Source organism: Pleurodeles waltl, chromosome 8 (assembly GCF_031143425.1).
Source record: "Pleurodeles waltl isolate 20211129_DDA chromosome 8, aPleWal1.hap1.20221129, whole genome shotgun sequence".
In the NCBI taxonomy this organism is placed as follows: Eukaryota; Metazoa; Chordata; class Amphibia; order Caudata; family Salamandridae; genus Pleurodeles; species Pleurodeles waltl.
In genome coordinates, this window is record NC_090447.1 from 985,178,029 (window position 1) to 985,203,918 (window position 25,890).

Consider the following 25,890-nt stretch of genomic DNA (forward strand, 5'->3'; position numbering starts at 1 on the left):
TGGTTCACATACTACCTCACTAACTGAGAGGAACTCATTCAGATTGAAACTTTGTAATCCTGGACTCTTCCCATCAACACCAGAGTACTACCCATCGTTTTCAACATTGATAGACTCACCAGTATGCTGATGACACCAAACTGTCTCAAAAACTCCCCACTCCATGACATGCAGAAATTCAAAAATGTCTTAAAACGCATCCAAGCTTGGATGTTAACAAACTACTTAAAGATAAATCCCTTGGAGACAAAATTCCTTGTGTTGGCCAATAACACAAAAACTAAGGGATTCATTCATTGCTATCCAACTCAAACCTAAGGGGCTTCACAAACAAACTGACAGAACCAACCAAATCCCTCAATTTCATTCTTGACTCAAAACTCACACTTAAAGACCATGTTGCCTAGAAGACCAAAACAGCCTGGTTGCAAGTATCTCTCCAGGAAAACATGAACCTTTTCATGCAAGAGAAGACTATCAGAACAACAAAACAACTGATAGTCCTTTCCCATATCGCTGGAGCCAACAACCTGCTCATTGACATCCCAGACCCCACCCAGGCTCTCCTAACAGGCATCATTAGCGCAGGAACACAGCTCTTTATAGGGCTGAATAAATCTGACCACATCATCTTCTCTCTAAAGTATCTACACAATGGGTCCCCCTGCAAGCTCCGATCATCTTTATATCAGAAGCATCACTTACAAGCCCTTCTACAAAAAGACCCTTGTCTGCCTAGCAAACAAACAAACAATACATGGACGTCAATGCCAGACAAGGAGTTCCAATATCACCAGATTAGAGACTAAACACTGCATGAAGGAAAAATGAAAGAAAACAAGCTTTCTCAGCCTATTTCCCCATGATACGGAACAACATTCTCTCTGACATCACAACAGCACAAACCTCTCTACAATTCAGGAAGAAACTGAAAACACACCTCTTCAAGGATCATTAACACAGATAGAATGACTTCTCGTCCCTTCTACTGGCTCTACTTCTTCCCTCTGTCCCCCCATATGTATCCCCACTGGGATCTACCCTCAACCCCTTACTGTGCTTGATTGCAGGACAGATAGATTTATGCCTGATAAATACATGCATATTACATACTTAAGCATAAGCCCTAGAATATAAGGCTGTAAGCAAAGCATAAAAGATCACTCATCTCCTGTTGTTATAATGCAGATCACTACCTAGTGCTTCAGCTCCTCTGCACAATGTTTCATGTGGATCCATTCATAGCCAGAGCAACATGATTATTGATAAATGTACCAAAGCACTGTAGGATATTAAACTAGAGTATAGAGGAGACCTATGTGTATCACAAGCTCTGTCCCGGCACAGAGACATGTCCTGCTCCAAGTGCTATCAAGAAAAAATAACATCTCTCAAACATTTCTTTTCATCAATAATCCAACTTCATTTCTTCTGCTAAAAGTATAAGACACTGACACAGCAACATGTTTTCAAAGTATATTTTAATATGCTACTAAGTGACAACAATATTTTATTGCTCAGCATTTGTTCATTTGAAGATGTCATTTTCTTCATGCTGACAAATAAAAGTATACCAAATCATACAGAATGTCAAGTTAAATGCAGGTTCTCTTTCACTGTCATTAGTTGTGCGTCATTAGTGTAATAATGTCTCTAATTCCCTTCTTTTTTACTATATTTGCTGATTACAAATTACTATAAACCACTTCTCATGTGTAGATATTTGTATTTTATGTTGTAAACACATCCCATAAACGAAACAGAAGGGCCTGCTGAAAACATGGTCAAGGATACATTTCAGTTTCAATACATCCCCTAACCCCAATGAAGACGTTACATTTCTAAAGTAGAAGCAAACCATTTGTGAAATTCCAAATCCATTCAATTCACCGGCTCTTGTTCTCCTTATACAAAGCCCTAGTATTTTAATTGTCCCAGTAACCATTCTGTTATTAGTCTACTTGTAAAAGCTAGTGAGGGTTCAGTGTGTCAATCAATGCAGAAGAAGCTGGATCAGTAATCTGGAATGTTCAAAATATTATGGAATATTACAATAAAATGTAGGGTTTTCTGGAACATGTTGTTCATTTTTTAGTAAAACGCAAGCTATCAACGCATCCATTTATCTAAAAAAAAAAAAACAGAGTTAAAATGTTTCAGTCTTTTGGCAGCAGCCACAGAAATATAATATTAAACAATGTACATGTAAGCCCTAATTGTAAAATTTGCTGGAGCACATCATTGGTAATTTCACACCCAGAATTACAGTTATAGAAGTGCTCAGTGATTCCAAGTTGCAAAATTACTGCTCTCTTCTTAGTTGTCCCCTGAGGAAGGGAGACAAACCACGATAACTGGTGTGTCTGCATAGATTCCCATAGGTTTCTCATCCCTTTCGAGACATTTTTCATATACAAACTTCATTACGTTTTTGCAAGCAAAATATGTGACGGTAAAACACTCAAAAGTTGCCTGTTCCTACACATCTCATAATCTCAACTCGTCTGGTATCTCCTCACAATTTAATTAAAAGAAGCAGGACCTTAGTGTATGGATGTTGTATAACCCCATTTTGAATGTTGTTGTAGGAGGCTAACACATTATATAGACAATTCCCAAATCTCTCAAAAAGAGAATACGAGGATGCCCACTGACCACTGTGGGAAATTGCATCTCCAAGAACCTTCCTCAGTTGTTACGAAACACCCACAAATGTATTTCTTTCTGGCAAACACTTAGACCTAAGTCATCCAACAGCACTTTAGCTAAGCTTCTGTAATACAATATTTAACTCACACTCCCTCACTCTATGCAGTCTTATGCTTTGCAAAATAAGACTATTCAACATAAGATGTGTCCATGTGCTTTTGAAGTGGAGTCAAGATTAGGCTTAAATTGCAGAAGCTCAGACACAATGTGATCCTTCTTTAACTCCATATTGCTTAATGTAGAAATATTTGGGCAGTGCAACACTTCAACTACACTTGCAAAATTCGTGAAATTTAAAAATGTTGTTCTTCGAAATTAGTAAAGTTCTGCTATTTTCTTGGGCATGAAATTTCACATATGTGTTTTTTTGTTGTAGGGGAATCTTTCGACTATGCAATGTCTTTCAGGGGACATTTTCTACACAAACCAGTCTCCTGCACGTCATCTCATGTGACTTTTCAAGTTGAGGTTTGGCCTTGTACTCAATTGTTACATAATTTACTGCAAGGTAATTTCGCAAAGGTTTCCATAATTTCAAGTAATGTTTAAGATATTTCCTCTGACGTGGGTCAAACATGCATAAATCATCTACACTTAGCATCAGCAGCGTGTATTTTCTAAAAATAAAACTGGTGTTTTCCCCGTGGATTTACCCAATCTTCCAGGCATCCTCCCCAATGAGTGTAAGGCTGCTGGGTAACTGAAAGAGATGGAAGTGTGGGTGGCCTTCATTAAATCCTACAGGGTGCCCATCATTTAACAATATGCCACTGGCTTGGTTAAAATATGAGACTGACCACTTGTCAGTGCCTCACCACACAAGACACATTTCATCACACATGGTACAAAATACATACACACAATTCTCAAATCAAACATGCAGGTCTGATGTTAACCTCTCTGTGAAGTTTAAGTGCTGCAGTGCCACACTTGTGGCAGCTTCACACTTATTCAACATTTGGTAACAGGACATGAGAATTTGGCAAGCAGAATAGTTGTATTTTATTTAATTAAATCTGCTGTATGAATATGAAAAAAGTGGAGACAATTTGCATCATATCTGAATATATGAATTATAGGTTATTGTAAACCATGATATATATATATCATGTAATAGAATGTGCATTTTGCATATTAAAGGAAAGTCAACAAAAAATGAAAATAAAGTTAACAAGCAAGATTAGCTGTTACCATTGATGGACATCCGTACATAGGAAATAGGAAATGTACTCATATACTATCAGAGAGCTGATGTGATGGCTAGTAATGTTCTTCACTTTCACAAATAAATTAGATACCTGAAGTGAAACACAGCAACCTACCTCTGACAGAAAGATAGCAGGGGGCACAGTGAATGGTCTGTTTGTAAATCCACATGCTGTCACCTGCATTCAGATGCTCCAAGGTTGATTTGCACACTTCACACTGAAACACAGAACACAGTTGTTACATTATGTCATGCATGACTTAGGGAAATTGCAGTGTCAGCCTGCCAGTGAGGGCACCGGGGTGCCACCCCCTCCTGAGTGCATGATAAATGTCCAGTTGAGCAAAGGTCAGTCTTACAGACAATCATCATGCCTGGGCCAGGCAGCCAGGTGCTTTACATGTGTTAATTCACAAGCACCAGAAGGCCAAAATTGGCCGGGCTGAAGACCTTACAGCCCTGAAAACAGTAACATCATCAGCCCAGCAAAGCCCTCTGAGGATCCTCCCCTGATGATGAGGGGGAGAAGTCCTAATAGAGTCAGCCCTGAGCACCTTAGGTTTCAGCGAAGAAGTGCCCAGAGCAGGCTGTAGACCAGTAAAGCCTCACACCACCCTTTCCCATCTCGTCGCAGAATGGGGCGGAGTCAGCAAATCTCACTGACACCACCCCACTATGTGACAACTTAGGAAAGGACCTCCTCTCATTCTCTGACACTTGGCAAGGTTAGCTAATGAGAGGAAGTGGAGGAATCTTTCTGATCTTGGGCATGAGGCTGCTCCTAGCTTCTATTTCCCTCCGAGGCCATTGTGCTCCTCTTCTCCACCACCTCCTGCATTTCCACCGTGGCCCACAAAATAAGTTCTTAATTGAATGTTTGTTTAGTGTGCATGTATAAATGCATGCATATTTGCATGTGTGTGCTTGTTAAGAGGTGGGTGTATGTATTTGCATGTATTTGTTTGTGAATGGATGGGCATGTGCATGAATGAACTGATGCAACCATGTTAACCTGTGTGTGTTTGTGGATGGCTGAAAGGGAATATGTGCACAAGTGTATTGTTTACATAATAGAAAGTAATCAACTGAGTCACTCACAAATTCTTTGTTCTATTCTTACATAAAGCAACATTTTGAAGATGCTGGACTTCTCAGATAAGGAGTATCTGAACAAGGGAATAGATTAACTGTGTCTCATCTCATGGGAGGGAAGGGTATGAATTTACAAAGATTTGATGTGGCTAAATGTATGTCCAACTCACTTATGTGTAAACTGTAAGGGGTCAAAAATTCAACATTGCATGTACACACAAAGGTGAGTGGTGCAATTTTGATCCCTAAACATATGCTACAATGCTCAAGTGAATTCGTACTGGAGATATTGTTATTTTTATAGTAGTGGTAGCAGCAGTAGTATCAGTATTAATCTTATCATTATTATTTTTGTGTGGTGAGAAATAATAATAATAATAGTTGTTATTATTATGTCTCACAAAGTGGGTTCAACTATGCATCACTTATGTAAGTCAACAATTTACATACAGGGAATGCAGAATTATTAGGCAAATGAGTATTTTGACCACATCATCCTCTTTATGCATGTTGTCTTACTCCAAGCTGTATAGGCTCGAAAGCCTACTACCAATTAAGCATATTAGGTGATGTGCATCTCTGTAATGAGAAGGGGTGTGGTCTAATGACATCAACACCCTATATCAGGTGTGCATAATTATTAGGCAACTTCCTTTCCTTTGGCAAAATGGGTCAAAAGAAGGACTTGACAGGCTCAGAAAAGTAAAAAATAGTGAGATATCTTGCAGAGGGATGCAGCACTCTTAAAATTGCAAAGCTTCTGAAGCGTGATCATCGAACAATCAAGCGTTTCATTCAAAATAGTCAACAGGGTCGCAAGAAGCGTGTGGAAAAACCAAGGCGCAAAATAACTGCCCATGAACTGAGAAAAGTCAAGCGTGCAGCTGCCACGATGCCACTTGCCACCAGTTTGGCCATATTTCAGAGCTGCAACATCACTGGAGTGCCCAAAAGCACAAGGTGTGCAATACTCAGAGACATGGCCAAGGTAAGAAAGGCTGAAAGACGACCACCACTGAACAAGACACACAAGCTGAAACGTCAAGACTGGGCCAAGAAATATCTCAAGACTGATTTTTCTAAGGTTTTATGGACTGATGAAATGAGAGTGAGTCTTGATGGGCCAGATGGATGGGCCCGTGGCTGGATTGATAAAGGGCAGAGAGCTCCAGTCCGACTCAGACGCCAGCAAGGTGGAGGTGGAGTACTGGTTTGGGCTGGTATCATCAAAGATGAGCTTGTGGGGCCTTTTCGGGTTGAGGATGGAGTCAAGCTCAACTCCCAGTCCTACTGCCAGTTCCTGGAAGACACCTTCTTCAAGCAGTGGTACAGGAAGAAGTCTGCATCCTTCAAGAAAAACATGATTTTCATGCAGGACAATGCTCCATCACACGCGTCCAAGTACTCCACAGCGTGGCTGGCAAGAAAGGGTATAAAAGAAGGAAATCTAATGACATGGCCTCCTTGTTCACCTGATCTGAACCCCATTGAGAACCTGTGGTCCATCATCAAATGTGAGATTTACAAGGAGGGAAAACAGTACACCTCTCTGAACAGTGTCTGGGAGGATGTGGTTGCTGCTGCACGCAATGTTGATGGTGAACAGATCAAAACACTGACAGAATCCATGGATGGCAGGCTTTTGAGTGTCCTTGCAAAGAAAGGTGGCTATATTGGTCACTGATTTGTTTTTGTTTTGTTTTTGAATGTCAGAAATGTATATTTGTGAATGTTGAGATGTTATATTGGTTTCACTGGTAATAATAAATAATTGAAATGGGTATATTTTTTTTTTTGTTAAGTTGCCTAATAATTATGCACAGTAATAGTCACCTGCACACACAGATATCCCCCTAACATAGCTAAAACTAAAAACAAACTAAAAACTACTTCCAAAAATATTCAGCTTTGATATTAATGAGTTTTTTGGGTTCATTGAGAACATGGTTGTTGTTCAATAATAAAATTAATCCTCAAAAATACAACTTGCCTAATAATTCTGCACTCCCTGTAATTTGAGTTATTGTTCGGGATTCGTCCCAATAAATAATTTAGAAATTGATGTAATTCGTAGATTTTCATGCGTACACCTGCTGCCTCAAATGTATGCCATGGGATTGTTAACTGTGCAAATAATCCACTATCATTTGACAAAAATGTACGTTTGCACATTTACCCTTTTTCATGCTAAATAAGCTGACCTTTGGAATTTTATTACGATGCATCTGCAAGATTCTCTACCATGTTCTTTAAGAAGAAGGGGTTTGTTCTGTGGAAAGGGGTAAGGTGAATAGTTTTTTGTTTTTTTAAAAATATCCGTTATTAGTTTTCACAACAATATAGTGATTAATACAAAATAATCAAAAGCCCCCTATTGAGGACTTAATTCCCAAACCTCCCCCCTTATAAGTATCTCAACCAGCCACATTCTATGATTCATAATCATAATATTTCCAAGTTAACAGTCCTTCCTTCACAAAGACAGTTATTTATGCATTTGTGTATTAGAGGCACCTTCCATCTCGGATTCTGATGTTGTGCTTAATTCTTAAGATCCTGTATTATCTGGATGTTTCAAACAGTCTAATACTATATCCCATTGTTTTGCTATTTCCCTTGGTTGCCTTCTCCGCGCTGCCTCTAGGTGTAATATAGGGCCAGATGTAGGAAACACATTGCGACTCGCAAACAGCAAAATTTGCCGTTTTCGACTCGCAAATGCGTGTTTCCTATGCAGAAATGCATTTTGCGAGTCGGACCGACTCGCAAAATGCATGTCCGAATCGCAAATAGGAAGGGGTGTTCCCTTCCTATTTGCGATTCGCAGTGGTATGCAATACCATTTGCGACCGCATATGCGGTCGCAAATGGTGTCGCAGTTACCATCCACTTGAAGTGGATGGTAACCCACTCGCAAATTGGAAGGGGTCCCCATGGGACCTCTTCCCCTTTGTGAATGGACCACAAATTATTTTATCAGGGCAGGTAGTGGTCCAAGGGACCACTACCTGCCCTGAAAAAATACCGAAACTAAAGGTTTCGGATTTTTTTTTTAAGTGCAGCTCGTTTTCCTTTAAGGAAAACGGGCTACACTTAAAAAAAAAAAACTGCTTTATTTAAAAGCAGTCACGAACATGGAGGTCTGCTGACTACAGCAGGCCTCCATGTTTGCGAGTGCCCATAGTCGCTATGGGGCCGCAATTTGCGACCAACCTCATTAATATTAATGAGGTGGGTCTTTGCGACCCCATACCGACTCGCAGACGGTGTCTGAGACACCGTTCTGCATACCAATTTTGCGAGTTGCAAATTGCGAGTCGGAAGGACTCGCAATTTGCAACTCGCAAATTGGATTTTTGCTACATCTGGCCCATAGTTCCCTCAGCTTCTGCCCATTTAATAATTGCATCTAACCATCTTTGCCCTTGTGGGCCCTTCACATCTTTCCAATGGGACGTGATTTCCCTTTTATCCAACAGTAAAGCCAAATCAATAAATGTGTTAGTAGTTTTTTTTGCTGAAGGGCGAGGGAAATCTCCTAAGAGCGCTGTTAAAGGGGAAGGTGTCAAGTTTCTTTCAGTGATTTTCAATAAATACCTAAATATTTCTTCCCAATACAATTTTATTTGCGCACAATTCCAAAGCATATACTCTAGTCCTGCTGCAGGTTCGGAACATCTAGGGCAGCTTCCCCCTCCCATGTTAAACATCTTTGCAATTTCTTTTGGAGTGAGGTATGCTCTATGGTATATATAAAGGTTGATTAATTTAAAGCGGGCATTTCTAGATATGGGGTATATATGGGTGGTAATCCTGGATCACTGTTGTTCTTCTATGGTAATGCCCAGTTCTGATTGCCATTTCAGTCTAAGTTTGTTCAAAGGTGTATGTGTGCTTTTGACTAGTGTTTGGTAGATTGCTGATATCACCCCTCTTTGCTCTCCAAGTGAGCAAATGAGCTTACATCCTTCATGTACAGGAGGTTCCTGCGTGCCTGTTCTCCATATCTTGTGTATGAGTCTAGTAACTGCATTATATGTAATAAACATTCCTGAGGGAACATTAAATTGTTCTTGTAGTTCTGTAAAGGTGTGTAATCTTCCGTTACTATACCAGTCATACAGTTATACCAAAGTCAGACAGCTTTTTTATCCCTGCTAGTGGTGAGGTCGCTACCGTGTGTTTTAAACATACTAGTGGTACCTCTGGTGCATAAGGTGTTACTGTGTGTGTACGCCGCAGAATCTGCTCCCAGCATACTCTTATCGAATTCCATTCCAATGGTAGTTGCCGATGTTTTCCCCTAGGGTTCAGTATGATATTTAGAGTGTCAACTAATGAGCTACTTAGAGTGTTTTGTGGTTCCTGGAGAGTTGAAATATTACTGACTAATCTTGCTAACCATTGTAACTGACCTGCCCAAAAATATAATTCCATGATTCCAGCTAATCCTCCATCTGCAGTGGGTCTTTGAAGGGTATGCAACGCTATTCTATGTCTGCCAGCTCCCCAAATGAAACTCGTGAATATAGAATTAACGTATTTAAACACTGATTTTGGGACATTCAGCGGCAGCACAGAAAAATAATACAACAGTCTTGGCAATACTATCATTTCGAGTAATGCTACTCTCGCTGTAACCGTCAGAGGCAGCGTTTCCCAGATTCGTACATTGGATCTGAGTGTTCATACAGCTTGATGTACATTTCCTTCTGTTAAATCCTCTATTTTATGATATATATTCACTCCGAGATATTTAAATGTGGTGGTGTCCATGGTAGCCCCCGAGTATCATTGATCTTTGGGGATCCCTCGATCAACGGAAGGACAGCAGACTTCTGCCAGTTAATGCGGAGACCCGAAGCACCGCCAAAACTCTCCATCATGTTCTTTGCATTTGGTAAGTCGGACTCTAAGTTTCAGAGGAATAGCAGCATATCATCTGCGTAAAGTGCAATGTGGTGGGTTTGCTGTCCCATAGCTATACCCTTAAAATATTTGGAAGATCTGGTTGTCTGGGCTAGCGGTTCTACAGCCAATGCAAATAGCAGAGGAGACAGGGGGCAGCCCTGCCTAGTGCCCCAGCAAATTTGGAACGGGTCTGATGTGGTTCTGCCCGTGCGGACCCTCGCAGAAGGGTTTGTATATAACATTTGCATCCAATGGACAACACCCTGTCCCAAACCCAACTTCAGGAGTACTTTTTCCAAATAGTCCCATCGAAGGATATCGAAGGCCTTTTCAATATCAACTGAAATAATTGCCGCCTGTGTCAATGTTGGAGGGGCTGCGTGAATTATAGAGATCAATCATCTGATATTCTGTTCAGTGCTACGCTGGGGGATAAAGCCAGACTGGTCTTGGTGCATGAGTGATGCCATGTGTGGTAGAAGTCGGGTAGCTAGTATCCGACTGAGTATTTTATAATCCATGCTAAGCATGGACAGTGGTCTATCGGAACAAACATCACCCGGAGGTCTCTCCGATTTCAGTAGAGGTATCATGATGGCTTCGTTTGTGGATTTAGGTAGGTACCCCTTCTCCCTGGCTTCAAAATATATAGTGCATAAACACAGGACCAATTGTTCGTGGTACACGTTGTAAAACTCTACGGGTAGTCCATCTGCTCCCGGGACCTTACCCCGTGCCATACTTTGAATAGCTGTTTGAATTTCCATTATTGTAATGGGTGCAGCTAGGGCCCTTCTGTCAGCTTCCACTAGTCTAGGGAGGTCAAGTTTCTCCAAATCCTCTATCTGGGAGGGTGTGAGGGTTTCAGTGGGGCTGGCGTATAAATCGGAATAATAACTAGCAAATCTTTTGTTTATGTATTTCTGGCCAAACACATGGCTGCACTGGCTTCCTCGATTTCCACTATTACTGATTGCTGTTTCTGTGGATTAGCGAGCCAAGCCAGCAGCGCCAGCCTTTTCTCCCTCTGCATGCTGTCTAGTTAGGTATTTCTTATAATCAAAGCGACTCAATCTTGTAGCTACTTCAGCTATTTTCTCTTTGATTTCCACCATAAGGGGAGTCAGGTTTGGACAATCCGGCCTTCTACACTCAATATCTCTAAGAGAGTCCTCGAGTCTCTCAGCTTCACGTTCTAATGATCGACGGACCCCAATGTGTTCATTAATACATATTCCTCTAATTATTGTTTTAAATGTCTCCCATTCAATTGCTCTGGAGCAAGTAGTCCCTGAATTAATAGTAAAAAACTCAGTAATTGTCATGAGTGTTAGGTGTTTAAAAGCTTCATCTTCTAACATTTCAGCTCTGAAACGCCATGTAGGTATACTCGGTCTATCTTTTCCCCAGGCTAATGTTATAATCAGTGCACTGTGATCTGATATAGTGTGACAGAGGTATTCAGCTGCCAGTATATTACATTGTATTGCAGATGATGTCAGGAATGTATCGAGTCGGACATGTCAGTCATGCAGTGTGGAGTAAAACGGATAATCTTGGATAGTCGGATTGAGCTGTCTCCAGCTATCTCCAATTCACCATTGTTGTTGCCAGTCTGTAAATATTTTCTCTGTCTTTTTGGTCGGGGAATACGCCAGAGGAGGATGGGATCTATCCATTGTAATATCTGCTACACAATTATAATCTCCTCCTATTAATGTAGGTCCTGTAAGATAAGTACCTAGTTCCAGTGATAGTTTATTGAGGAAAGCTCCTTGTTCTTGATTCAGTGCGTATATACCCCCTATTGTAATGTCCCTACCTTCTAGCTTTCCAGCCACAAAGACATATCTCCCCTCTTTGTCTATAATTTTCTGCGTCCTCTGGAAGGGCACACCGGGGTGAATCCATAGCAGTACACCCCGAGCAAACACCGAGTAAGTAGTTGCAATTACCTGACCTCTCCATCTCTTCGTCAGGGCCTAGACTTCTTGTTCAACAAGATGGGTCTCTTGAATTACCCCCGTCGTTTAAGCTGGTTATAAACCTTATATCTCTTAGCCATGCTATTTAAGCCTCTCACATTCCAGGTGACCATTTTATAATTTAAGGAAGTACTCATAGAATTCTTGTGTTATGTGTTCACTGTATATGCTTTCGCTAGAATGTCTAGTTTTGAGCCTCAACATAGTTTCTTTAGTGTGAATGACAGTCAATATTGTGGCGGTGGCCGCAAAACTTTTACAACACCCATAACTAATACTCCACACACCCAACTCCCTCTCCCCAGGACCGGCAACTAAAACTATCCCCGTCCAAACTATTAAAACTCTAACTAACATCCTATTGGTAGAGTGACGCGTCAAGAGCCAAGAGCCAAGAGCTTATGCCCTGGTCCGCCCAAGGGGCTCCAGCAGATTATATTAACGATCAGTAGGGTGATCACTCATATGTTGTTCATGTTAGCATCTGTTCTGAACCTCATTTAGTTATATGACAGCCCCCTGGATATATCAGTTATCATAACAGAGTTCTCCTTCTGCCCCCACTAGGGTAATTTGCTTTACTTCCCCGCACTTGAATCATTACAGGTAATACAAACAGAAATGGCTGGCATAGAATTCTCCCCATTTTCCTCACGGAGCCTTAGGTTACTAATAGTCAAATAGGATCATCCGAAGATCTCGGAGTTACTTTGGGCATGCTGACTGTGGTGGCTTGAGAGGAATCAGAGTTACCCCCGCAGCTTAAGTCATGATCAGATTTGGCCCCAGAAGATTGAGTCAAAGATAAGCTCCCTCCGCTCAAAGCAGCTGCCGCATCTGCTGCTTCACGCTGTTCCTGAAGTGTTTGGTGTCTCGGAGGAGCCGTCTCTAATATTCGCTTCTTGGATCTGCCACATCCTTTCTGTGATGTGCGAGTGTCTCTGCTCTGCCGTCTAAAATTGGTTGAGTCTAGTGTTTCCAACCAGTCCCATACCAGTTGTGGCGAGGTAAAAAAATGAACCTTTCCATCGTATTCTACACGTAGTTTGGCTTGGAAGAGCATTGCATACTTTATTCCTCGTTCACGAAGTACACATTTGGAGTCCTTGAAGGAGGCTCTCTGCAATTGAGTGTCTTTAGTAAAATCCGGGAAAATCATGATACTCTGACCTTCCAGCATTATGTCTCCCTTTATCCTAGCTTGGGTTAAAATAAAGTCTCTGTCCTTGAAATGAAGCAGTTTCGCAACTACCGGTCGGGGTCTTGCTCCAGGAGGGGGAGGTCTGTTAGGTATTCTGTGAGCTCTTTCAATTACAAAAAAGGGTGACAGACCCTCTGGAGCTACAGCTTCTCTTATCCAGTTCTCTAAAAAGGCTTCCATACTAGTTGCTGAAGAATCCACTTTTTCAGGTAATCCTACAAGTCTTGGGTTATTTCTGCGGTCGCGATTTTCTGCATCTTCTGCTTGGGCTTCCAATAATTTTATCCGGGTAGTAAGATTGGTGACATCTGTGGATAAGGTTTTCTGGATAGGGGCCATTTGTTCAAGCGTTTTTTCATTGGACACTACTCGTTCTGTTAGTCTACAATGATCATCTCTCAATAGGGAGAGATCTACAGTTAGAGTGTCTATTTTCTGTTCTAGTGCTTCGCGGGACTCTCTAATTGCTTGGAGTATTGTATCCAGTGTAGTTTCTTGATTCTGAGGATTATCAAGCGGCCTTATATTAGGGGTATGATCCAGGGTTTAGCCACACTCGATTCTTCTTGCTCCTGAGTCTCACGTTTCTTTGGTTTTCCCATCGTGGCAGTGCATGAGTTATTCTTTCAGTTATTTAAATGTTGGTTGTGGAGGGCATATACTAGTTTTTAGTTATGCAAGAAACACTCCAGGAAAGTTTCACCTACAGTCTCTTGTGGAATCAATAGGGACTAGATAGTTATTTAGGTGAGTTCAGTAACCCCAAAAGTACAGATGTCAGTTTTCTGTACAGCATGTATTAAAAGCAATGCTCTGAAGGGTCAAGGGAGCGATTTAAGGGGCAAGTTCACAGCCGCTAGCTACCCTGTATGGATTTCTGATGATGTTCTCCCACTCAACCATTCAGCAGTCTTGGATGAATGAAGCAGGTTCCATCAGCACTCAGGGCCCCCAGGCTCCGCCCTGGATTGCATATATCAGTAAGTTCTGACTACTGAGTGCAGAGTTCCAAATGTACAATCCGAAATCAGTTTATTCCCAACTGGATCGTTACAGGGAAGAAAAGCGATGTCTCTGAAACCCACCGCTCCCTCAGATCATTAGCAGGAGGGTCTATTTTACAAGTCATTTCTGCCTCTCACTCTGCTCAGAACGGCGCTCTGAACGGCGCTCCTCTGTGCGTGTCGCTGTATGCTCCCCCCCACTCCACACATCTCCGATTCCAGAGGGGGGAGGTTAACGGCACTTACATTTCTGCTGCCGAGGGTATTCTCTGTCATCGCTTCTTTCCCTCAGCGGGGTCCGAGTCGCGTCTATCGGGTAAGTGCTGCTCCGGCTTCTCCCTGGGTTGCGGCTGCCATTTTGGGTCGCTGCGGTCCGTGCTTCGGAGTTTACAAGCTCCGTTTCTGTTCCACCAATTCCTCCAGCAGAAGTTTCCTTTCGGGCCCCGTACGTTCTGGGGCAAAAGGCATTGACTGGGGATCCGTTTGGGGCCGCCGTTCGATCAGTATTTTGTGAGCCCCGCTCACGGTGCCAGGAGCACCGCGCTAGGCGTGCTGCTTTATTGGCTGCAGGCCACGCCCCTGTAAGGTGAATAGTTATTTGCTACTTTTTGCACAACTAGAGTGAAAACATATTCTGGGTGCTAGTAGGGCAAGTAAGAAGTCCCAAATCATTTCTGCTGCACCACATGATTTTTATCTCTCTCCATACACATTTAGGATCTCCGCTGAACTTTGTACCTGTAAACCTAAAGTCAAAGCTTACCTTCATTTTGCAATTGAAAGCAATAATGTGTTCTCTTGTATCAAGGATGAAAGATAGAACATGTGAAACTTGACCTTAAACATTGTCACACATGCCATATTTAACCATGTGGCCTGAGGCCATGGGTCCTGTCCTTAGTAGAGAGTAATTGATGATATTGTCTTTGTCTTCGGTAGGGAGGTAAGCTAGGTAGAGATGTGCTGAAATTCTAGTGAGTCTGTCCGCTAGTGATAAAACTGAACTAATAAGTCAGGAAGATGAAACCAACAGTTTGAAGTGAGACTTATTCAGAAATTCAAAGTTTAGCTACCATTGTTCTTAGTTTCAGTTGTTTACTTCCAGGAACATTGTTGGTTTGTCTTGTAGTGGCTAGGAGCAAACAGTCAGAAACAACTCTTTCCCTGTGATTGTCCCCTCTGAGGACCATAGACTGTTAATTGGCTGGTGGTACTTGACCCCATTGCCAACAGGATCTATCCTTGCCGGGAAGAAATTACAGGTTATGCCTGGGATATATTTATTTAAAGACATTCATGGAAGCCTTTTATGCCAGCAATTTAAAATATACAAACATGCATACTTTTAACATACAGGAGGAGACCATAAGCAGCCTTTTTGTTAAAGTGGGAAAACAAGCATTCTCAGGCTGTCAGAAAGTTTTTCATAAGGATTTTAAAGAGCCCGGATATTGTTAGTTTGTTTGGTGCCAACAGTACTCTTTGGGAGAAAAGTTCTTAAAATGTCCAAAGTACATGTGCTAAAAGTGGATCAGAAATGTAAGCTAAAGGAATTACCAAGAACTTTGTTGTCCACTCAGATGCAGGTGTCATGTACTTGGCCACATCTCATAACCCTCAGCAACTAACCTAATTTGCTATGAGTCACCTTCCATCTTCTCTTTTGCCCCAAGTATCTTACAAAAGGCTGCTACTTCTGCAATGGTGCCTTTGTGGGTATCCTTTAACAGAAAGATCATCAATCCGTAGACTCAATTGATATCCATCCCCTCATGAATCCACCTTACACAATTTGTTTCACCTTAAAATATCTTCTGAAACATGCCATGAATTTCCCAGGCTCCAGTTGCAACAAGCTTCCACTGGAAGCACTCTGTCCCAGAGTAAAGGGTACAAAGGTATAAAGGTAATTTTGTTCAGAGTGCTCAACATCTGCCAATGCCAGGTAGGTTCCACTAAAAGTGATCACATCATTAAATCCTATTTGATGTTTAGCCCTGGATTATCTGGTTTGGGACATTATTGCATTATTTCTGAACCACTATTCATTTCTACAATATTATGTATTATGTTACTTAGAATACATTTGTCTGATCATTAGGTTCTTAACTCTTGAACTGTTTTCAGTTACATATAGTATTTTTCGATCCCTCACTTATATCATTTCACGTTGGGCTTGGTCATGCAGCCAACAAAACAGGTGTATAAGAGAGAGACATTTGTGTGCTTGTATTTGTGAAGTGTTTGTTCTGCATGCTGTAGAAGTATGAGTACAGTACACATTACAGCCATGGGTGTTTTGAAGCACCTTAACAAAGAGAAAGGTTGGTGATTGGCTAGAATCACTATTCCTCATTCGCTCAAAACTGCCGGGGGGTATTGCAACTGTAAATGTGTCACGTCCTCTGGTTCCACCACCTCCATATACAAATTTGGTGTTGAGCTAGTGGAAATTGCATAAAATTCCAGGAATATTGATTTTCTAGTTTATATGAGAGCACTGATGCATCTCCCTACCCATACTGGAGTGTCCGTGGATCCCAGGGGAAACATTTTAGCCCCATCAAAAGGGCCGCAGAGACCTCCTTCCTGTGGAGGTATACAACAGGCAGGGGAAATCTGTTATCTCAGCTGCTGGGTTGAGACAGATCACTTTGCATAACCTCTCTCTATGGGGCTTTTTCAATTAGTTGAAAAAAGTTGGTGGGTGGCATATTTTCCATAATAAGGCTTCTGCCTTGGTCCCCTCCACTGCACCACTTCAAGGCAAGTGAATTCCCCATATCATATTAGGCATGGCTCAGGCAATTTGCGAGGTTGATCTCTGTCCCATAATTATTCTCCAAGCATAAATTGATCTGGATGTCACCTACGTGCATCAGCTTTTGCAAACATTGTAGTTAGTGGGTTACTAGTACATAAAATGTTGAACAGAAACGATGAAAATGAGGATCCCTGAGTTGTATACCACACTATCATTCATTTCATGATCTTGGTTGAACCAGTTCTCTAAGCTGTATAAGCATTTTGTCAAATATACTTTGTAACTACCTGAACAGACAGAGAAGTGTATGAATGTTGTATGGCGGTCTTCAAGAGCATACATGAGAAGATCCCTCTAATATTTTCTAGTGAACTATTATCCCTTTTATAAAGATTTAATTTTCTACTCTGTTTGGCAAATTTCGAAATATAACTGATTGCAGAGATCATAATGAGATTAGAACTACTTCCACAAACTACAAAAAGTTACTATTAGCACAGTATATCAAACATGAAAGAGGTAGGGGATGCAATTCGAAATTTTAGAACCACTATCTCTAAAAACGTAGCAGGTCAGTAATTTTAAGACTTGCAGTCACTGTATCAGTTTCATTTTCCTATTAACAATTTATGATGGCCTGGTATTTTTCATCACATAACTAGTTATAGTAGTGGGAATCATATCAATCTCGCATTGGGTATATCCACCAGATGTTATTTTTTTTTGCATTTCTATAGCTTGCCAGAATCATAACCGTCAATTTAAAATGTTCAAATAATTATGCCCAAAGTGGAAAAACAGTGTGTTGCATTATATTGCGTTATGCTATGTTATGTTGTTAGATGGATTTTATACAGTGCATATTCCCTAATTATGTGGTCCCTTATTGCTTTCATTTGTAGATGTATGTGTTTCCAGTTTGTCTATTTGCCCATGGATATCAGTGTTAGAACAGAGTTTGAACACTCATTAGGAAAAGAGCAGTCTGTCCTGGTCTGTCCCAATGCCATGCTGTAGGGGCAGTGCATTAGTGAAAGGCAGTGTAACTGTTTGAAGCTTTCAATCTATTTTTCACATTACATGCACACCTGGCCTGTACTTCAAGGGAGCACAGAGATCACCTGAAGGCAGGCGAAGTGTCTGCACTCTCCTGCGGGTGGTTTATGTGAGATTCATTGAACCCTATATCTCTCATTACAGATGCAGCCCTTGGGAAGGCAAAATGGCTGGAGGACACCTGTTGGACTTGGCCCTAACTGCTGGGTCACTCCCAAACTTTCTGCCTTCACTCTCCAGTTTTCTGAATGTGGTAATGTTGGCTTTTAGGATTTTGAGCACTTTACCACTGCTAACCAGTACTAAAGAGCTTGTGCTCTCTTCTGAAAACAGGGCAGAATTGGCTTACACCCAGTAGGCACATTTATTTTTCTTGTAGGTACCTAGTAAAATGGTATTACAAGTACACAGGATGTGTAACTTAAATCCTACTAGTGGGGCTGCGGCAATTATTGTGCCACCCACTTAAGTAGCCTTTTAATGATGTCTCAGGCCTGCCATTGCAGCCTGTGTGTGTCAATGAAACGTCCATTTTGACCAGGCAAAATTAACCTTTTACCCAGGCCTAAACTTTCCTTTTTAATACATACAAGTCACCCCTAGGGTAGGTCCTAAACAGCCCATAGAGAAGAGTGCAATGTATTTAAAAGGTGGGACATGTACTTTTAACTTTTGCATGTCTTGGTAGTGAAAAACACAAATTCATTTTTCACTAATGCAAGGACTACCTTTCCCATAGGATCACATTGGGTTTCCTTATTACATTTGTTAAATGATAACTTTCAATTGGGAGCAGGTATAAATTTCACGTTTGGTGTCTAAAGAAGGACTCAAGACATTTCTCCCACTTCAAAACAGACACCAGGTGTAGCCAGTGCATCCTCAAACCAACTCAATAGCACACATCTGGACCTGTGGAAGCCTCAGAAGATGGACTGCTATGCTGCTCTGCTGCATGAAGGACTACTACCCTGCTGACCTGTTGCACTGCTACCCTGCTGCCTGAGTGAGAAGAACTGGACCTGCATCTTGAAGCCAGGACCACCCAAGTGACTCCAAGGGCAACTTGGCTGGCCTCCTGATTAGAGCCTCAGGGACAAAAAAGACTCCAACCACCTTGAACCCTGCACATGGACTTTGTCTGCTGTGAGTCATGTACCCCAAGTGGTACTACCCAAGTCTTGGACCCTAGGAAGTGGGCCTGAATGTGTTCTGCAAACTGAGCTGTGGTCTTTTGGGCAGAACCAACGCAGTGCAATTTATCTCTTTGCAGCTCCACATCAGAACTGCCGATATGGGATGCATCCCCGATGCAGAACCCCGCAGCTCTTCGGAACCACTACTGTGTGATGCGTTCTTAATGTAGGACCTCACATCACGGCCTCCCAGAATTGCCCCATCACGATGCATACTCAATGCAGGACTTTGCATCACAGCCCACAGCTTATTGGAACTGCCAGATCCTCAACGCTGGATCTCAACACACTCTGCAACTAGAATTTAAGGTACTTTGCTCAGCAGGCCTAACTTAGTCCTGGTATCCAGCCTATCCTCCACCACAGTCAGCCTGAACTTTGTTCCAGTCTGGCACAACCAGAGAGCCCCAGTTGGCACCTTGTGCTTTTAACCACTATTTTTGCCAATATCACTTTTAAGTTGTATATCTCCAGTTTTCCTAATTGGATTTTTATCATTTTGGTGTCAAATAATTTATTACGTTACACTCTATTTTCCTAAGTTGAAGTGGGGTTTCTCTTGTGTTATGTCTTCACTTTAGTTCTGTTTGAAGTGCTTAATAAATAATTAACGTATTGCCTCTAAGTTAAGCCTGACTGCATTTGTGCCAAGCTACGAGGAGGATTAAGCACAGATAATTTGCAGTTTGCTTATATTTCACCCCAACAAGAATTGTAGTTATTGCTTGAGTGGGTTTCACCCTCCTCAACCAGTAACCTCATTTCATACACCACCTCCTTGTGGCACACAGTCCGTGTGCCTCATGACGATCTCTTTGCCTCTGCATAATATTAGGGCACATTCGCAGAGGCAATGTGTTTCCCTTATTAGCATGGAGTCACCTTTCCATGCTAAAAAGGGGAAGACCTCTTAGAATTGTGCACCAACGCAAGCTGTATTACAGAAGGGGCAACACATGCACCTGTGGCCTCTTCTGTAAGACCAAAGGGCCACATGTACAAAGCATTTTTCTAGTCGCAAACCGGACGATTTGCAGAATCAGCCCATTTGCAACTAGAAAAATTATTTTTGGGATGTGCAAAGCCCAAATTGCAATTGGGTAACATGTTACCTAATCACAATTTGAGTTCTGTGATTTGGTATTAGGAAGGGGCGTGTTCAGGACAGCCCTTCCTAATACTGAATCAAAATGGTGTGTATGATTGTTTTGTGACCGTGAATTTAAAATTTGTGCAAACCCATTTGCAAATGGGAAGGGGTCTTTGTGAATGCATGTGAAAACATTTTTTAAGAGCAGGCAGAGGTCCCACAGATCACTGTCTACTCTTAAAAAATGAAATGTTTTCTTTTTTTCTTTTTAAACGCATTCCGTTTTCCTTCAAGGAAAATGATCTGCGTTTAAAAAAAAAAGATTGCTTTATTTAAAAGCAATTACAAACAGGGCGGTCTGCTGACCAGGCCACAATCCCTGTGATTTTTGTGATTTTTGCAATTCCCAGTGGGTCCCAGATTGCGACCTACGTCATTAATATTAATGAGGTAGGTTTATTTACGACTCACCGGGAATCACAAAAGAAACTCAATGGAGCTTCTTACATTTAGAATTGCGATTCGCATGGAATCTCAATTAGGAAATCGCAATTCCAAATGTTCGTACATGTGGGCAAAGTGCCACTGGGGTGCAGAAAGTGGGTACACACATCCATTGTGTCTTTGGTGCACTTGATATAGTACAGCCCCGTTTGTTAATTAACTTTTTACAATTCAAACTTACTTTAGGAATCTTTGTATGACACTATGGACCGAAGCGTGTAAATGTTCACCTCTTACTGGGTAATTTGGCACCAATTTTGAACCAAACGTTTTAATAATTAACTTATTCCAAATGTTGGTTTTGTACTAGTTTGTCATTGCAAATGACAAACATTTTGTACTTTGCATTTCTTGTACATTGTATTGGTGCAAATGTCACCGCAAGATGGTCTAGCACCAGTACAACATTGTCCAAAACCAGTGGAAAATTACTGAGCAACGCTCTTTTTATGTGATGTGACACTTTGCAAGCCATTACATATCCATCAAGGACAATCATATCTTACCTTGAAACACGTTGCATGACAACATATGTTCAAATCCTCCAAAATCATCTTCGGATCAATGCTGAGCGGTTTCCGGCAATAAGTGCACATGTCTTTTTCAATGACTGACCTGAATGTGAATGAAAGAGTAGCCATTATCATTAAACATAATTTCAGTGAAATACTAATGCAATGAGGAGAACATTCTGTAAATTACTATGTCCAATATATTGACTTCCAGCGATGGAGGGGGATGAAACAGGAATATTGATTTTCTATCAAACAATATTGTCAAAGCAATATCATCACAAAGTTCATATGGAAAGCAGAAATTGTGGCATATGTGCCATTCATATAAAATGATGCCTTGGAAGCAATATGAAGCAATATTATTACAAAATAAAATATTGAGCAATACTATAACTCATAAAACAGTCATTACCACTGGATGGCAGTTGTCAATGCCAGTGTCAAGTGATTTGAGGCAGTTATTGTCAATTGATTTGAGGCAGCTATTTCTAATGACGTGCCTGTATAACGCATTAATTATATTTATTCAACAATCACTAACAATGACATTAAAGTCACACACTCGTATTCTTATGGTGACAGTGCAAAGTGGAAAACACCAAAGCCCTGTCACCAGAACTAAATTAATTCAATTGACCATAGTTAACCTGGCAGTGCCAATCATCTTTAACTTAATGTAACCAGTTTGGATTACTTTAGAGCTTGCAATCAGAAATGCCTTTTGCGTTCATTGGAAATGTGGAGGCCTCTATGCATTGCATGGTTACATTGATCCGAACAAAGCAACAACAGTGTTCAGGTTCCTCCTTTAGAGCATGGCCAACTTTCAACTCTTTCGTTACTCAGTGCTCCCATGAACAAAACTCCCACTGCCACCTTCTGCTAGGAAGAGCTCATAATTCTCACCAGGGGCAGCTCATCAGAACTTGAATACAACTGAGAGGGGTTACGTTACGACCAATGGGAAATGGCAACATTTCTGCCAAATAGGTGTGGAGAGGATTTAGCTACTGAAAGCTCAAACTATTCCACCGGCATAGGTTCATAAAGCAATTTCTCTATTTCCTTTTTTTAAACTAACTGGTTCCTCCTTCATTTTAGTAGTAGGAGCTAATGTACAACACCCCTATTAAACAAGAATTGTACTGCTCTCCTCTAGAAGGTGCTTATCAAGGGTTAGACAAGGAACACGTCAATGCCCACACATCGAACCATCGGGTGACATCCTGGTGAGAGTGACAGCAGCTAACTGCCCTCAGATAAAATGGAGACTTGACAGAAAAACACATCTAACAACTCTTACTTTGAATCCAGATTGTGGTCTTCAGGACAAGCACTGCAGGCCCTAGGGACTCCTGACAGTCTTAACTTTTCCCATGTCCGGGCGGGGTTGCCCACTCAAGCCCCGTCACAGGCCATCTGCCCATACACCGGGGGAGCCACCCAGTTCTTCAGGCCTGTCAGTGCAGCTCAACCCTCCATTTTCACCAGACAACCACTCAGACTATGAGGCACAGTACTGAACAAGATAGGGCCAAACCCCGTCATCCAGGCCCCACTTCACTGCCATAGCCTCAGTCTCAGCTCAGCATCCAGGCAATCTCACAGTGCTCCTCCCAGTTGAGGCCAGGATCTGGGGGAAAGGACCAGTCTCTCAGTGCAGGCCACCACCTGTAACACCCTAAGCACCACTGTGCTGCTCTCCCCCAGTTCAGCATCAGGGCCCACTCACCAATGATCAGATGTTTCCTCTGGGATACAGGTCATCGCTACAGTCTCCAATGCCTTCAATACCACCATAGCCCGTTCAGCTCCTTCCCCGCATTTCCCTTTTGGCCTGATCGCAATGCCACCATGGCCGTGCCAGCCGCACTTTCCAGGGGCCATGTACCAGTCATCTGGGCCCCTGCCAGTAGTTCAATATGGGCTTGGAGTTCTCCTCCAATGCCGCTCCTCCATTACAACTGGGTGGGGGAGTACAGAGCATCTGGCCTGCCGCCTCCTCTCATCACCATGGTGACCAGAGGGGGCACACTGGTGCTTGAAAGCGCCAATCAGGCCCAAGCTTCTCCAATCTTCTCCACCTTCCAATCGTGGCTCCCAGCGACCGCCACCTTCTCCAGAGCAACCATATAGGCCGGGGCTCTTTCTCATAACCGTCTCCAGCACAACAACATTCACCGTCAATTATCTAGCCCAGTCCTCTTCTCCTCTCGATTCCCTCACCTCCAGGATGATACAGGGCACCATACACCAGGCCTCACTAGACCTCCAGGCTCTCCTACTGCGGCAGCCACCAGGCGGTCCCCACCACGTATTTACAACACTTGAACCCCTCAGCTCTCAAAATCACCCCAGAGGTGGGAATATCTGGTCAACAGGTTTTATGGTGGCACTATGCACATTGGGTGCGGCTCCCATTCACAGGATGTTGCAGGATTGTTACGCAGGGCAGCGGGACGCTCTAGATGCACGCACAATCGGCTATCTTCCCGGGCCACGACCCCACCAATACATTCTTACTCAAGTATTGTATTCTTTTCAATAAAGTACTCACCCCCCCCTCCCCCCATTTACAACTGTCTGTAAATCGCGTCTCAGTTTGAGAGCTATTTGTGGATCAAGTACTAAACGAGGTCTCCTTACCGAAATGTGTGCAGATAGCTGCAGTTGGAGGGCAGCAGCCCACAACTTTGGAGACCGAGTCTTATTCTTTATCAGAGTTCAGTGATAGCGGGAGAAAGCAGAAATGAAAAAGAACCTAGGAAATGATACACTACTTGAAAAACTAGTATAATAAACCATGGCGTGTACTAGGCATGGACAATATTTCATACACTTTGCTGGGAGAGGAAAAATAAATTGGTAACGAGGACTGAACTATATTATAAAAGATTATATGACCCTAACATGTTCAAGATCTTTATGAGCCCTACATACGGTCCAGGTTTGAGATCAATAAACTTAGATAAGAAACAAGACATGACATGACAAAGTTCAGGACAGTGGAAAAAGAGACCAGCAGCAGGCACAGTCAGAAGAGAAAGGAAGGTCGAGGAGTTCAATGTTGACGTTCATATGTCAAAAAAAAAAAACACACTAAAAACGTTTGAAACCTAAAGATACAAAAAGTGTACGGTGGTTTAAGAAAGAAGCACACGGTAGAATGGCAGTTAGACAGTCTTGTTACTCCGCACCACCAGCACTAAGCAATGTCCATTAGGAGGTCCGAAGAAAACGTTGCGCCCAATGCGATTATTTATTCATCTGTCATCTTTACACGTTAAGGGCTGCTTACCGATCAGCAGTAGAGTAAACAGTCTTGATTGCTTTTTTGGTGACGTTGTCTTCATATCGATCTCTAGGTTGGCTGCAAATAAAGTACATACACAGAACACAATTAGTTTTTGTTTGTATTTCAGAATGAATTAATGTGCAGAGGAACGTTTGACGGTGGGTTAGCCCAGATTACTTTTCACCCCACCTTTTGATTTCTTTTGTTGGACTACTCGAAAATATTTAATGAGACACTACTTTGTAAAAGCTTTGCAAGACCCAGTGCTTGATTTGTGCCAGGGGTTGCTGGTGGGGGTCACCTGCACTCAGAGGTGGACGCTGCAAACGTCAAGGGTGGGGTAGGGAGGTTACTACAGAGATGGTGGAAACACGTTAAAAAAAAAACTTTCTCGTCGCTGCAGCTCACAGCCTCGTGCCGCCTCTATCCTCTGCGCCTGATGGTGTCCTAGCATTCACTGGGACAACAACAGCACAGGCTCCCCAGCAATCTTGGTGCTGCTTTCATGCTAAACTTAGCATGAAAGCAGCGTCAGGATTGGTCTGAGTGGCTTCGATTTATGCTCAGACACAACCCTTGGGTTTGTGCTGTTTTTCCAACCTTGCTGTGTACACAGCCGGGCTGGAGAATCCTAAGTGCGTATGTGTGTTTGGCTTAGGTGCACTCTCCTCCCTCCTCCCACCTCCCATGAACCAGCCGAGCCCTTCCCTGCTTTACTGGCTGAGCCAGCAGGTGAATAATAAAACAATATTAAACTATTGTTTTATTTTTCATCACCAGGCTCTTGGCCAGGGGGTGACGCTTCTCCTCCATTGCGGAGGAGCCGCTTCTGTCTGCACTCTTTTTTGGGGATAGAACTTATTTTTCCACATCATAAATTTCTAGAGAGCAAGAGATAGAAAAACACACACACAGTTGAAATCAGGAGGTACAGAAAGACAAGAAAACCTGTCACCAAGGTAGAAAGCTGTGGTGCGTCAAAAGTGAGATAAAGGGGTTGGGAGTGAGTGGCAGTGGATTAAAGAGGTATGAAGTGGATTCTGGACATTGCAGCCCTGATATTTGATGTGATGACAATTAGTGACAATCTGATGAGTGCTTTAGGCACCAGCACTCCTTATTTTACAAATTAAGCACTGACAAGCCACAAAGATCTCATCAAGAGGTAGTTAAAATGTAGGCCTTGAACATAATTGTCACACTTAGACCAACCACTGTGAAAGCCAATAGGTTGGTCCCTCCCTAGCAAACCTGCATTTTTTTACCTATTAATAATTTGTCTAACTTATGAATTTAGCATTACAACTTTTAATGTGATAATAAAGCAAAAGTGTTACTAAAAAAGTAAAAAAACGTTGGAC

The 25,890-nt window shown here is 42.1% G+C and overlaps 1 protein-coding gene across 7 annotated transcripts in view; it reads right to left on the reverse strand.

Moving 5' to 3' along the window:
• Nucleotides 1-1,464: 1,464 nt before the first annotated feature.
• Nucleotides 1,465-25,890, reverse strand: part of SCEL (sciellin) — a 463,522-nt gene continuing 439,096 nt past the window's right edge. For all 7 annotated transcript variants that reach the window (XM_069205234.1, XM_069205233.1, XM_069205232.1 and 4 more), the window contains 4 exons: nt 24,533-24,604; nt 21,226-21,334; nt 4,032-4,134; nt 1,465-2,126 (listed from right to left, as the gene is read on the reverse strand). In XM_069205234.1, the coding sequence (XP_069061335.1) occupies nt 2,110-2,126; nt 4,032-4,134; nt 21,226-21,334; nt 24,533-24,604 (301 nt within the window). In that variant the 3' untranslated portion in view covers nt 1,465-2,109. The remainder of the gene's footprint in view (nt 2,127-4,031; nt 4,135-21,225; nt 21,335-24,532; nt 24,605-25,890) is intronic.